Raw genomic sequence first — 16,286 nt, forward strand, 5'->3', positions numbered from 1 at the left:
GACATAGTATTAATCCCATGTTACCTCACAAACTGGGAATATAGCTATCTGACTTAACAATTCATTTTAAAATACAGTAAAGCTAGAAAGAAGCAAAATGCAGGACAGCGACGTATTCCTTTGTGATGGAATGAAAATCTGCAGATTTAGGATTCTAAAGGATAAGGCTGGAACCTGGTAAAGGATAGTTACACATCAGAAAGCAGGACTGGGATTCTGTTGTGACTGAAGCTCAGAAAGAGAATTCAGTTGAAAAAGAGTTGAGGAAAGCTCTGTTTGCTTATCGCTCAAGATAAATTACAATGGAATTATGTTTGGGGATTCTGATCTTACAGGAAGGAATGGATTTCTAGCATCTACTAATCCTAATAAAGATGAGAAGGGATTATCTCCTGAAATATAAGAATTGGATGGAAATATTAATATAAGATATCTATAAAAACAAATTAACACTAAACTTTTTAGGACATAATCATGTGGCACCTGCACCGCCATTACTGATTTTAACAGAAGCCAAAATTAGAATTGGCAACAGTTCTGAAAAAGCTTCAGTAATCCATAAATACTACTTAATTTTCTTGTCATTGCCACATTAAGTCACTTCCAATTTACACAGATCTTACCAGGTGTGCTAAATTGATGTCATTATAAGCCATCAGGAAATACCCACAGAGACCTGTAGCAACATTTAGAAGTTTCGTTAAACAGCTGTGTGTTTATAATTGATTTGTATTATTTAAAATGGGAGCAGTTAAAGCAACTTATCTCATGATGTAGAAAAGGGATGACTGAAAATTCCAGGGAGATTTAGTTCGGAAGAAAGCCAATCATCAGAACTTCAGCTTGCAGATTTTACAATTATTATGAGAGGAAGTGCAATTAAATCATCACAGTTTATCAACTATCACTATGCAACTTATCAAGCTAATTTATTTACGAAAAATTAACTAGTTGACTTCTGTCTATTGCAATAAAAAACAGGCTAGTCAATAAAAATATTTCAAGGTAATTCCTCAGCAAGTGAACATGACTTCCCATAATAAATCTAAAGTAACTGAAATTAGTTGAAATGTTACCTTAACCCTATGTTCCAACGTTCTTGTAATTACATTTACAGTTATAGTTTTAAAGGCTTGATTCATATCTCAGGTGTTGGTTTCAGATATATGGCTGCATTTAATCAAACAGTTTGTAAATCAGTGACACAGTATTACATATGCGCAAAGCACAGCAGCAAGATATTGTAACACTCACAGAATACAAGCTCCCAGTGTGTTAAGATGGAGTTGAATCCTAAATACGTAAAACAAATGATGCATGGTATGACTTTCTACTACTGGTAGTATACCAACTACTGCATCCAGAAATTTCAAAATTGGCCTTATTTTGAGCTCAAATGGCATTGTAAACCCTATGGCACTGTGCTTTGCTCAAATTTTGCTCACACTGTAATAGTGGATGGTTTATAGAATTTTATCTGCCTTATCTGAGGGCCATGAACTTTTTCTGATTGCTGTTCACATTATATTGAGAGTTTTGAGCTTTATTTGATAAAGTAGCCAGTGACATCAGCCTAGTGACTTGTGTGCCTAACTTGTTAAATATATCTCATGTGATCAAGTGCATCAGCCTACAAACACACAAGTGCATGCTGGTTCAACTCAAAAAATTAAAAAAAAAACACTTTAGTGTAGCCCTAGCTCCTCTTTTGGTGCGAGACTGAAAAGCAATTGCTTAGTATGTTTACTGACTCCTGTAATTCCTTTGTGAATAGTCTTATTCAAGAGAGTGTTTATATTTAATGTGGCATACCTACCTCCCAATTTTAAAAGGGGGAAATGTGTTTGTTACATAAGTGGTAGCTGGCACTAAAAATATATTATATTGTTGGCAACACCACTAACTGCACTGGTTTCTTCCCTTCCATGTGACTCAGCTCTAAGGAAGCCTCTCTCTCCCCCAACAAACACACCCTGCTTCCCTGCTGCCTCACAGTTATTCTTCAGTCAGACCAAAGGATGTTGGATCGTGCATGAATGAGCTCTCAACACTCAGCTTCTCTCTGGATTAATCTAAATTTAACAGCTCCACCCAAAGGAATCTGTTCTTCCTGGGGCTCTCATTCATACACAGAAAGGAGGACTCATCAGGATCAGCACCCCATTTCCCAATGAGGGTGGTGTTGGAGACTTTGGACCAATTTCACTACAGCTGTGAAATGGGGCAACCGCACTGAATTCAAAGGAATTGAATACATTAAACTGAACTCCACTAAACCAGTGGCAAAACTGGCCTTTGGGAGAACATACTGCACAGAAAATTAATAGAAGTATTAAACCATTGAAATATGTATCCAAATTAATTGGTGGGCCTTAGTCACTTAGTTGCCAGTGACCCCTGCATTGCACTGATGTCTGAATTGCCTCGAGCCACCACCCTACGGCCTATAGTCTATTACTCCCTAAAGAGAATTAAATTCTTCTATAAATTCAATATTTAATAGGAAATCACCTTAGTATTATTTTAAATTAATATTTTGCTGCTATACCCATCTGTTTTGCAAAATGGTTTTCCCGATGCTTAAATTGACTCTTGACTCTGGACTAAGTTATCATGGACTGAGGGACAATTCCCACCCATTTAAATATCTGCTCTACTGCAACACGTTCCATGATATACCCAAAAACATATTCCCTATTACCTAAAAACTCACACACCTAAATATGGGTCAATGCTGGTTATTGTGCCATACATCTTGTGACATTCTAAACAAGACGTAATTTTCGATAATCTCAGAATGACACCAGACGTACAGATCCTTTATGTTAATGTGAATTTTGATTTCAAACATTAGCTTTAATAAACATTTTTATTCCTGGAGAAATGCCACAAAGACAATAGCTTCAGAGCATATCACATTTTACCTGTCAAAAGTTTGTTGCCACAAGCTTGTATGTGAGTGTCTCATGCACAACGTTTGATGTTATGTATCTAAGGGCAGTTTTAGTCCACCTTTGCTTTTGGCTTCCATTATTCCAGTTTTAAACAAGCAACCTCCCTCAGTGAGGATGGCCACATAAGCCAATTGTAGATATGTCGATCCCAGCTACACAGTTGCCATAGCTGGAATTGCATATCTATGATTAAAGTTAAAAGGTCTAGTGTAGACCTGCCCTAACAGATTTATTTTGGCATAAGCTTCCATGAGTAAAAAACAGTTCATCAGACAAAGTGGTTTTCACCCATGAAACTTATGGACAAATAAACTGTTAGTCTTCAAGGTACCACAGGACTGCTTGTTGTTTTTGCAGATACACACTAACAAGCCTACTCCTCCAATTCTATTCTCAGAAACACTGTATTACTACTTACTCCTCCTATATAGCCATAGGTGTGGCACACACAGTGCTTTTCAAAAAGGAGTTTGATTTGTGGCTTTAAAGACAGAACCCACGGAAAAGGGAGGTGCAGAGGTGCAGCATCTTACAAAGGCATTCTGCTTATGGAGTGCATACAGCAGAGACTTCTGCTACACGTTTTTACAGGTTATAGCATGCACTCATTCTACGCGCCAGGATGGCTCTGTTGGAAAGTACAGAGGCTGTTAGGGTCTGTTCCAGCCCTAGCCCTAAGGTGTTTCTAGCACTGTTGGTGGAACTAGAGTTTCAGGTCCTTGTTCGCTGGGAATGCAAGAACTTAGGTTTATCCAGCTCTCTCAAATAAGCATGATTGAAGGGAAGGCTAATTGTTCTCGCCCAACACAGAACTAGTCACTATCCAGGCTTAAATGAAAATTTACAATTTGAACCATGATATCCATTACAGAAACCCAGTTTATCTGCCTCTGTAAGATTTCATCATTTCATTAGATACTGATTTGCTCATCTTCACTCTGCAGTAGACAAGTCAGACTAAGTAATGCATTGACTACAGCTACCTATTGACAGCAGTTGTGTTCTGCAAACTCACAGGCACTGCCTAGAAGTGCAGAACGAACTGAATACATACAGTCATGGTTGGGGTCTATAATACAAAGAATAAAGATAGTCTGTGATTGTGCAAATAGGAACACAGCTCCAATTCCCACGACTGACCATCTTTTATGAATGTGATTCATTATTGCCTGTTGTATTACGATAGCATCTAGAGGCCCCAGCTGAGAGCGGCGCCTCACTGAGCTAGCCACTGTACAAATACAGAGTAAGAGAGAGTCCTTGCCTGGAGAAGCTTACACTTTAATAGACCAAACAGACAAAAAGCTGAGGTGGAGGTGGGGAACTGAGATATGGTGTTTCTACAATAATACAGATACTTAATACCACATCCAAGGTCACACAGGCTGCAAAACCAGAAACTGAGCCAAGACCTCCTGAGTCTTTACCACAAATCTCATCTTTGTCCTGCAGGATCTAAACCATTTCAAGAGAGCAATTATTGGGATCTTGAGAAAATACCACAATTGTAGTGGAATAACAATGCCAATTCTTGTGACTTTTAAAGCCATTTTAAATATAGGTGGTTTGATCACCTTTAAAACAGGATAGTAAAAAATATTTTATATAGTATTTTTATGAAGTATTTATTATTTAAGTATTTTACTTTTTCTTTTATAACACTGACATCATAATACCAACTTTTAAAAACATTAGTCAACAACAACAAATTATTTGACTGACAAAATAACTTTGTCCCTCAATTTTATCTTAAACTGAAAGTTACACTTCAGTCTTCTTGAGAATGTAATTAGCAGACAACCTGTGAATCACTGCACAATAGACATGAAGCCTCTTCTGTTTTAATAGGTGAATCTAATGCTAATAGGTGAATCTAATGCTATTCTCTTGGTAAACGAATTCCATAGTTTAAAAAAAGAGTCATATCTAACCTGCTGTGTAATGGTGTCCCAAGGCCCCTCAAGTAGACGAGTCCGGTAGCATTCATGAACGCCTTCCCAAATTTCATCCAGAGTTAAAGGTCTTCCATCTGTAAAAAGACACACATGATACTCTCACTGTGATCCTATAGTAAATATATAAAATGTTTCATATAAACCTGAAAAATACAGATCATCTGAAGATCAAAACAGAGAGGACAACAGAAAAAATATAAACTGGTCCAATTCTATGCCAGTAGTTCCTCAGTAGCACAGCTCAAATCTTGATCTGTATATGCAATTAAAACTGCCTTAAACACTCTGTTACTCAATTTTCCTACACGTAAAATGGACAAAATAATTAGCTATCACACTGCAAGGAAGTTGTGACACTAACTTATATTGGTAAAGCTGAGCTCCTTGGACCAATGATATAAGTGCAAAATATCAAATATTTCACAAAAACAAATCATGAAGGAGAAACAAATTCTATAGCCAAAAGGTTCACACATTTTGCCCCATTGTATTCATAAAGTATTTACTGTTATGCCCTGAATATTACCTATGGAGTTAAAATAGAATTATTATAGGCAATTAGTGTCAATCACTTTAAAAGTAAGCATGTCAGTTTTGTCTTGATATTTGTTTTTCACAAATAGCAATAGAATATTTTGATCTATTTCCAATAAGTAACTTCATCCTGGCATTTATTCAGTGTCAGAAAACCATTATCGTGTGATAAATAGAGCTAATCTATTGAGATTTTCGTGTCTGTAAAATGAACAAGATTTATTCATCAAATTAACATTTGAATGTCATGTTTAGATACAAGTTAAAAACCTGCTACCTACAGCCTCTGTTTTATCTTATTTTCTGCACACATTTAGAAAATGGCAGTAAGTTCTGCCTTGACATAAGCATCATACTCCAGTAGCATCAAAACAAGTGACAAACTACGCATTCAGCGAGCTAACAGTATCCAGACACAGCCTGAATGTATAAGAATAAAGCATATTCTTCCCCAAAATTAGAGACATTCTTTGAATTATGATGAATTTTCTGAGAAATTACAAATTATTGCAATTAATATTAATTTTAAAATATTTCTTTTTTTCCACAGTTGATGTTTGATATGATTAAACTCAAAAGAGCTCAGTGATGAAAAACCAGACTCTTCAAGATTCCCATGTCATCAACACACTGAAATCTTTTCTATAGACAACATCTGAAGAATATTTTTTAGAATTAATAATCAGACTTGGTCATTATTCTACCTAACTAAAAGTTTCTCCTTTAGCAGAGAGTAAAGAATAACATTCTACTTCATTGCCTTCCACATTTTGTCTGAATTATCACTAGGAATAATGGATGCCAGCAGCTATGTTCAAAAAGATCATCTTAACCGAGGGAAGCCTCTGGCCTCAATCCTACGGTTAAAAGGAGATGGTAAACATGCAGAAAGAAAATTTTCAGTAATGAAGAATAATGTAAAAAAATTACCATGAATTCTAAATATTTGTTTTCAAAAACTACCCATGGCACTAAGTTTATTCTGGGACAATAAACATTAAAGTTATGTCTACACTGGCCCAAAACTTCAAAATGGCCATGCAAATGGCCATTTCGGAGTTTGCTAATGAAGCACTGAAATACATATTCGGCACCTCATGAGAATGCTGGCAGCTGTGGCACTTGAAAATTGATGCAGCTCGCAGCCACACAGCTCATCCAGACAGGGCTCCTTTTCAAAAGGACCCCAGCAACTTCAAAATCCCCTTATTCCTATGGGATTTCGAAGTTGCCGGGGTCCTATCGAAAAGGATCCCTGTGTGGACAAGCCGCACAGCTGCGAGCTGCATCAATTTCAAAGTGCTGCGGCTGCTAGCATGCTAATGAGGCACTGAATATGTATTTCAGCACTTCATTAGTAAACTTCGAAATGGCCATTTGCACGGCCATTTTGATGTTTTGGGCTAGTGTAGACACAGCCAAAGATACGTTAATCATAAACATGTATGGTTGTTTCATAACTGCTCTACAGGATAATGTGCAGGCTATTTTAATGCACAACCTGTCATTTCTGTACCTTAATATGTATTTGATTTTCATTAAATCTCAACTCTGAGATTTCAATTCAGATTTTCATTCAAATCTCAACTCAATTTCCTGCATTGTTTTGTAACAATTATATTACTCAAAAGTCCTCCTCACTTTACTTCCTTTTTAATGTAGCTTATCTGGGAACTGATGAAGTTGGTACAGCTGCAGTTAGCTATTGTTTTCCCTACAAGCGCCCACCCCAATGAAGGTTTACCCACGAAAACTTATATCCAAATGAATCTGTTAGTCTTTAAGGTGCAACAGGACTCCTCAATATTTTGCCAAGATTTTGCTTCAGAACATAGAGCACATGAGGATTACTGCTAAAGAAACACTAACCAACACATCTGCAATAGTGGAGACTCTGAATACAGATTCTGTCACCTACTCAAAGTAAGATTAGAAAGTTTTCTCGGGAAATACCCAGCCAGGAAATATTTGAATTTTTGGTAACATCTGAAAGAAGAATGAAGAAAGAGGTGGGAGTGAAGAACATCTGAATACTACTCTTGTAACTGTAACTAATTCATGACAGTATACAGCCTTGGACAAATCAATTTACCAGACCAAGTATGTGAATCTAGATAGACACAAGCAGCAGCAATAGGCACCAAGCTTTTCTTAGGATGGATGTCTTATTAATTTGACCTTCACACCTCCACGTTCCACCTCTCTATGAAACAGGCATAATCAAATTTCTCTGAGAATTTCTCTTCCATAAAATGGATTATGCACCTCAATACCACTAAGATTCAGGAAAATTCAGGAAACCCCTTCTTCGCACAGCACACTTGGAACCAAGACTATATAGGGTCTGTATAGGGGCTGTGCAGTTCCAACTGCTACAGCTTCTTTCCTTCTACAGAAAGGTCGCTGAAGGTCTAAAAAGCTTGGCTCCATTCACAAGAGCTCTACTGGGGTACCCCAAGTTTCTATCATGTATTTGTTTCTTGCAGTTCAATTAATTAAGGATTTTAGTTTATTACACTTCTAATTGCAGTTTTATTTTCTTGTTAGGCTTAGTATGATATCCTACCCCCCCCACCATGCGGCACCAGGAGCATCATAGTTAAGCTGTCTCCAAAAACACTGAGAACTAGGCCCTGTTCTCAGAACTGATGTGCATTGTCTCTGGAGGTTTATGACACTGACTGGTATTCTGTGCCCCAAGTATTAAATATCAAACCCACAGCCAGTACCAAGCTTAAAATTCAGCAAGTGCAGTTTAAGTTGGACATGGGGAAACATTTCCTGTCAGGGCGGTTAAACACTGGGATAAATTGCATAGGAAGGTTGTGAAATTTCATCATCAGATCTTTTTAAGAACAGGTTTAATAAACTCATGTCAGGGATGGTCTGGATAATACTAGCCCACATCTATACTGCCACGAAAGACTGACCCACTCAGGGTTGATCCTCCAGGGTTTTGTTCTGCACAGGCATGAACTGGCGCTTTCTGAAGTCAATGTTAACCCTGGAACTCCTCATGAGCAGTGAGGATTAAGGAAGGTCAATGGGAAAAATGTTTCTTTTGACATTCTTCCATGAGGACAGCGCTAGCAGTCTACCACTGATAAGTCGATTTTAGCTACGCATTTGACACAGCTAAAATTGCATATCAGAAGTTGACTACTATGTCTAGTGCAGATATAGCCTTAGTCCTGCCTTGATTGCTAGAGGCTGGACTTGAAGACCTCTCGATGTCTGTTACAAACCTAGAATTCTAAGCTTGCTTATGATAGGAACTTTAAGTTTCTAAAGCCACGAAGAAAGTTAGAGTGCAATCTCTATTACATTCCTGTCATAATTTCAAGGTAATTATAATCCTCCCTGGTCCCTTCAAGGAACCTACGTTCAGGCTTCTTGCTCCCAGCTTTCCCCTCTCTTGGATGGAGACTTGTGTCTATCTCCCTCCTGACTAACATGTTTAAGGCTGTGAAGCTCCCTGACTTATTCTGTGATACTCTCAGCAAAACAGGCTGCTTGAACAGGCCAGGATCTGCACTTTGCTTTCTCTCCAAAGGCTGAGAACAACATAAATGCCAGCAGACATAGGTCACCATACATCTTTTTATAAGTAAGCATGTTTATTCTAAAGCTGAAAGTGTTACCAAAAATGTAATAAAAATAATAGAAGAACCTATATGAACTCTGAAAAGCTTACCCTAGGTCACCCTGGCTATGTCTATATGGCACCGTAAGCTCGAAATAAGCTACACAATTTGTGCTATGCCACAGTGCCACATGCTGAAATAAAGTCCTATTTCAAGGCATCCCTGTACTCCTCATGCAATGAGGTGTAAAGGGATGCTGCAACAGCATGCCCATTATCTCAAGAACTGTTTTGAGACAATGGGCACACTGCACAGACATGGGCAGCTATTTCAAGATACCACTGAATCCTGAAATAGCGCCTGCTGTCCAGACGTAGCCCTTGATGCCAACCTGGGATTCTATTAGATGTCAGTCTTTCAAACCACAATTGTATTCTTCTCATGTACAGAAGGTCATAAGTGCCTCAGATTCAGAACCAGAACCAAGACTAGGCAGGTTACCCATTTCAAAGGCTTGGGCCTTTAATCTCCTCTCTTCAGGATCACGAAATCAGCAAAGACCTCCTCCAGAACATATTTTAGGAAGACTTGAATTTCTGCATAATTGGAAGAGGGGAATTGTCATTAACTTCTCCCTGGGCTCCTTAGGAAATTTACTTCATAATCAGGCTATGTCTACATTAGTGAAGTTTTTTTTCAAAAAAGCCAGGGCTCTTTTGAAAAATCCCATGGAGTGTCAACACACAAAATGCATTCTTTTGATATTCAATTGGAAGAATGCAGCACTTTTTCTGTTAGCCCTCTTCCTCTACCAGATGAAGAAGAGTGCCTTTTTCTGAAAGATTCTTAGGAAAAAATCATGGGTAGATGCCCTGGGAGAGCTTTTATTAAAAGAACAATCCTCATGGTGTCGGATTTTTCAGTCCCTGGCCCATTCTTTCAAAAGAGCAGGGGCTGTGTGGATGCTCTCTATCGAAAGAGTGGACTGATTTTTTGATCCATTTTTTGTGTGTGGATGAGCTCTTTCGAAAGAAGTTTTTTTGGAAGATATCTTCAGAAAGAATGTCTTTTGAAGGATCGCTGTTTTGCAGATGTAGCCTTATTGTCCAAAATGTGCATTCTGGCATATTTTCAATATAGTCCTTTGAACTACCATGCCTCACATCACATCTTCTGCCTGGAGAGGTTGCATACACTCCTGGCCCCCAATAATATACATGCTGTTCATTTAATGCAATTGACCTAAAAGAACAAGGGCATCAGGCATCACAATTAGTTATTATTTGCAGATTAAGTCTTTGTCCTCACTAAGGGATAGAGGTCTTTCCTGGACATTGACCCCCAAAGGCTATAAAAAGTCTAGATATTTTCCCTAAGGCTTCATCTAGACACACTACATTCCTCTTTCGAAGGGGGAATAGAAATGAACGAGATTGGAAATACAAATGAGGCACAGATTTACATATTGTGTGCGTCATTTGCATCTTATCTCATGATCTCATTTCCAGAAGAGCCTTTCTTTGAAGCAAAAACATCTGTGTAGATACAGTTCCTTCAAAAACAAACCCCATTTTCAAAAGAACCCTTCCTGATTCTGTTTACTTCCTAACACAAGTGAAGTTCCAAAATATTTCAGACACCAAGATTTTAGGTCTGTCAAAACCAATTTTACATTCACATTTTTGTAAGTTAAAAATTAAATTTCAAAAGAATGAACTGGCCTCAAAACAAGACCCTATCTCCAGTACTAGGGATCCTATAGCTATGGGCATGGAGAATTCTGGACCATGTAGGAGAAAGAGAGAGTGGGAAAGAATTACTCCCACAACCTAATCTATGTGCAGTAATAACAAATTTACACAGTGATGCTGTCTGATATGTTGGAGTGTGGGGGGTTCTCCCACCCACTCCGCAAATGGAAGAGCTGAACAATAGTGGGTGTCAGAAGAAAAGAAGGCAAAGGGTTATCAGGGCAAGAATAGGATCATCATAATGTAAAAGTAAAAATCTCAGGATGTTGTGTCGGCTTGTTTTCATCAGGTGGGGACTAGGCCAGGCAAAGGAGAAAGCTTGTTCAGACGTCTATCACAAATAGCGATCCGCATATTATGAAAAACTTCATGTTGGGGGTTTTGAATAGCACTACCTGAGCAGAAAGTAGATAATACATATCAAAGGAAATATTTCCAATACCTAGAAAACTGTGCAGAATGAAGACAAGAGCCAAAACGCAAACAAGAGATTTAGTACTAATTGAATATGCTCCTGGAAAAAAAAAGTTGGATGCCAGTATTTGTATCCTCCTCTCAAGCCAGACACCAGAAGAAAAATGTTAATAAGGACACAAAGACACTCCAGAAATTCTCAAAAAAAACATAACTTTCCACTGTGAAAGATTCCCAAGTGTGTTAAAAACATAATTATACTTGTAGGAACAATTACAGTTCTGTACTGCAAGGGGAGCTGTTGGCACATAATACTAAGAATGTACATTAGCTCATCCACCAGCTTCTGTAATATCCACTTCCAGCTATAAGGAGTCATGTTTCAACACCTCCGATTCCCTGATGCTGACAAGCTAAACAACTTGTTTTGTCTCTGGGAGCTCTTCTCTGGTGATTAACTGCTTATAGTGAATACTAATTATATGAAAGTACAGTACTATAGAAATACTGTTTCCTCTACCTGCAGCATCACCATTCTCTTGCACAGAGAAGGTATACTGTTAATTCAACTAAAACCAAGAAGATGACATTTTTCAGCAATGAAAATAAATTAATCCGACTTACTATGTAATTTAGAGACAGCCAAAGTTACTGACTAGCAAGAAGGTTTTTTTATCTTACTGCCTGCACAAGAAGTTTAATGACAGATTATTGCACATTTGTAAATGCTTGTAACAGTCCTAGGAATAAATTTGCAACATGAAGTGTGTGAGAATTTGTGATCTGTTGGTGGTTACAGAGACTGAGATTATATTGCCTCTTCTAAATTTCAACATTTACCCCAAAGTATCAGTTCTTAGAAACCTTTCATCAGTGAGTCTGAAATTTTGTTCCTCAATTTTAAATCTAAAGTGCTTGTTAAAATACTAACATTGCAAAATAAGAAGTAATTAAACAATGTAAGGCCATGAGTTATTAAGTCTACCAAAGACATTCAAAGCAGCTTAACTGACTTTTTAATTACAAAGAAAAATATCACTGGAAACATTCAGAGAGCATTCAAAACACAAAATCTGCGCACTCTGCCACATGGGATGCCAAGTACAGAAATGACCTCAAGAGTCCAACTCCTCAGCCCCAAGTGCATTGTCTTTGGAAGAGGAGAGGCGCACAGACAGTGCTGCAGTATGATCACTCTATGTTTGTTGATTAAATAAGCGTGACTAGCAGTGGCCTTGAAGGGAGGTAGTATGTTCCATTTTCCTGACAGGAGAGAGAGTGAAATCACAATGACAGTAGCAACTGAGGAAAGAATGACAAAATGTAAACAGTAGAGAGAAAATAAACTATTTTATTTATTTCAGTCATTTTTAAGCAATGTTTTAAAACTGTGCGTTTCAGTGCAGGCTGATTTTACGGTCCATAGTTGGTATCTTTTAAAAATTGTTAAACTAGAAAGATAACATACAGACTGCTTTAAATATAAATGATGACTTAATCATTGTGGATCAAATTCAGCTCTGAAATAAGCAGGCAAAAACCAGCTAAAGTCACTGCAGTGGTGCCCCCATAGTCCATGGCTGAATTTGATGCTGTTACTTTAAGTTCTCTGTGTTCATTTAAAGAAATCAAAAAGAAAAATGGCCAGCAGGTTTCATCAACCGTAGGCGTGATGCCAGGAGTCTAAAGATCAGACTTCTTCAAGCTGAGATGATATCATCCACTTCAAGGTCCACAGGTTCAGTGTCTGGAGTATCAGAACATTTACTAGTGAACACCCCATCTCATATTTTTTATATTAAACATGATCTTTATACTGACAATTGAGTACAAAATCTGTGTTTCCATGATTCCATGTTACCCTGCATATTTTTCTTTTACTGTGTGCTTAATGTATAACTAGACTTACCTAAAAAGCATGCCCTAAAGTAAAGCACAGGTACTTGGTAGCTACTGGAATACAAGACATGATACTCATAGCGAATCACTTCTGATGTTGCAGAGATTCCAGCTACTTGAGAATCATCCAGGGCTTCCTAAAACAACAAACATTAAACACAGTACTTCAATAAATTGTGGGCTTACAGTGAGAAGAAAATAAGGGTTACCATTATAGTAATTAATTTAATAAATATAAGAAGCAGAAATGAAAGAGATTGTCCTTTACTGAACACTCAGTTAGTTGAGCTCTGAGGAAACAGTAAAGCCAGAAAGAAAAATACTAATGTCCCAATTCTGCAAAGACTTACTTACATGCTTCACTTCACACTCTGTGAGGACTGTACATATAGGTAAACACTTATATAAGTCTTTGAAAGATTGTAGCCTTAATTAATCCAGATTGCTTCTGTCAAGCAGAGAATCAAACAAGCAACTCTGGAAAATCTTCACTACAGGTTGAACCTCTTGGGTGTAGCAGTCTGGTCTGGCAACATCCTTAGTCTGGTATAATTTAGGTAGCTTTTATCATGGGTGTGGCCAAGTTTTCCCCAATCTCATAAAGTTTGCTTACAGCCACCAGTCCTGGCTCTCAGTACTATGTGCTGTTATTTAGCTCTAATTTGACCGTAAATGTCATCTAAGAGATCAGTAAGCAGTGGAAGTGTCAGTAATGCTGCTAGACAATATTGACCTCCTGTGGTTCAGCAAATTCTCAGGTTTAACACTGGTCAGGTCCCGAGGGTGTTGGACTAAAGAAGTTCAAACTGTAAAATACTTGTATCAATATTTCTGGCTACAGCAGCTGCTCCCTTCAGCTGCTCTTCCCCCTATTACTGTTGAAGAATGTCCTAACATCGGAAGGTGAAGTTGTAATAGATCCCTAAAGAATCAAAAGGTTTAAAACAAACAAAAGGATATATTTCTTCACAGAATGCACAGTCAACCTGTGAAACTCACTGCCAGACAATGTTGTGAAGGCCAAGACTATAACAGGGTTAAAAAAAGAAGTAGATAAATTCATGGAGGGTAAGCCCACCAATGGTCATTAGCCAGGATAAGCAGGCCTTATGTCCCTAGTCTCTCTTTTGCCAGAAGCAGGAAACGGACAACATGGGATTGATCACTTGATAATTGCCCATTCTGTTCATTTCCTCTGAAGCACCTCGAATTCACCATTGTCAAAAGACAGGACACTGGGCTAGATGGACCTTTAGTCTGACCCAGTATGGCTGCTTTTATGTTCTTACTTTCAAAAGGATCATTTGTTTTATGAAGAAAATTCCAAGTTCCATTTTAAATAAGAGCTTTTTTGCAAGAAGTTGTATTGGTTAGTAATACTTCTGAAGCTGAGAATGTTTTCCTCCTCTTACTATATGCCGTTAAATTCAGCTTTAAGTGTAGATTAGACTATGCAGAAAACTCTTCTGCTTGTTTATAAGCAGAAACATTCCAATACATTCCTAGAAGCTCCCAATTACAAGCTTCATTATATTGCTTTCTTTTACTAACTTATAAACATAAGACATAATTTTCAAAAGGTGCTGAGCATCCAAGTTCTTACTGATTTTACAACCATTTGCAAAAGTTTATCACTCTGAAAATTAAGCCACTAACTTTTTAATCTTATTAAACAAGCTAATTAGAGGTACTGAAACAAGTTTTCCAGGCACACAATAGTAACATGTCCACAAAATGCACGTGCACTTGTTGAGCCATAAAAACCTTGATTTTGCACAGTAACTGTAGGTGTACATACAGAAATCTGGGCTTTGTTGGTGTACTAATATCAACCTATTGTGAACATGTAGTTCTTTGCCCAAGCAAAATGCTAAAGATTGAAAGGGAACAATGAAAAAAACAGCATTCTTTAAGCCTCAAGTTCTTACAACACATAGGACGATTACAGATGGTTTTTTTTCCTTAGATCTTGAATTCACCTTAATTCTTCCTCTGCCTTGAATCTGTGAGGAAAACAGAAGAACTGGCAAAACTATAAGAGTAACCACAGTGAGCACACTATGGCTACGTCTATACTACAGCAATCCTTCAAAATAAGTTCTTCCAGAAGATCTCTTCCAAAACAACTTCTTTCAAAAGAGTGAGTCCACACACACACAAAAAAAGGATCAAAAAAACTGATCCGCTCTTTCGATAGAGACTATCCACACAGCTCCCTCTCTTTGAAAGAATGGGCCATGGATTGAAAAATTCAGTGGCATGAGGATGGCTCTTTCAAAAAAAGGGTCCCTACGGTGTCTACATACTTTTTTTCTGAAAGAATCTTTAAGGAAAAAAAAGGTGTTCTTCCTCATCTGGGAGAGGAAGAGGGCCTCAAGGAAAAGTGCTGCGTTCCTCCGATTTAATATCGAAATAATGCATTTTGTGTGTAGACACTCCATGAGAATTTTTGAAATAGCACCAGCTTGTGCATGTGTTTGAAAAACAACTTTTCACTTTAGTTATTTAAGACTACATTGATTTCTAATTTGGAATGCTTTTTAAGCCAAGTAAAAAATACCACCCTCTTTTCACCCAAAAGGACACAAAGAGCTATGTTCCTCAGCATGATCAGCAGAACAAGGTTCATGAACATGGTGCTATCTTGGACATGGTGGTTTAAGACATGAACAGTCTGTCACTAACATTTCTACTTCTGGGGATTGCAGGGAGTTCAGGGTTTGAGCAAACTCTGTGGAGAAATTGTAATTTTTTGGCGACAAACTGGATTAGGGAATAGAACAGTGAAGGAGTCAGAAGTTCTTTCTGATGATCCTGTTCCTCAAGAGGCAGGAGATAGACTACAAAAAATCTCCCTTGAGAATCCCTGGTGTTACAGGAGGGAAGTTAGAATATGAGCTGCTTATATAAAGATCATACTTCTCAAGAGACAGAGCTATTTCATACATCAGTGGCATCCCCAGAAGGGTCCATACAGGCTCTGGAAAGGGTTAGGAACAGGGAAGAGCAGACTGTGCAAGCAGCCTTCTCCTGAAAAGACGTGTTTTAGGAAGTGGAGGTTAACCTCTTCCATTCATAAAAAACAGGGCATTAAAAACAATGCAAAGCTTAAGGAAGACAGAAGACCTCCCATCTCTGCCCTGCAAAAAGATGGAATTTGTGCTAGTATACAAAACTTCTGTAATTCAACATACG

The 16,286-nt window shown here is 37.9% G+C and overlaps 1 protein-coding gene across 5 annotated transcripts in view; it reads right to left on the minus strand.

The window, feature by feature from the left end:
• ATG10 (autophagy related 10) overlaps positions 1-16,286 on the minus strand; it is a 185,395-nt gene that overhangs the window by 34,363 nt on the left and 134,746 nt on the right. For all 5 annotated transcript variants that reach the window (XM_074995375.1, XM_074995374.1, XM_074995377.1 and 2 more), the window contains 2 exons: positions 13,102-13,228; positions 4,886-4,983 (listed from right to left, as the gene is read on the minus strand). In XM_074995375.1, the coding sequence (XP_074851476.1) occupies positions 4,886-4,983; positions 13,102-13,228 (225 nt within the window). The remainder of the gene's footprint in view (positions 1-4,885; positions 4,984-13,101; positions 13,229-16,286) is intronic.

Source organism: Carettochelys insculpta, chromosome 5 (assembly GCF_033958435.1).
Source record: "Carettochelys insculpta isolate YL-2023 chromosome 5, ASM3395843v1, whole genome shotgun sequence".
NCBI classification, from domain to species: Eukaryota; Metazoa; Chordata; order Testudines; family Carettochelyidae; genus Carettochelys; species Carettochelys insculpta.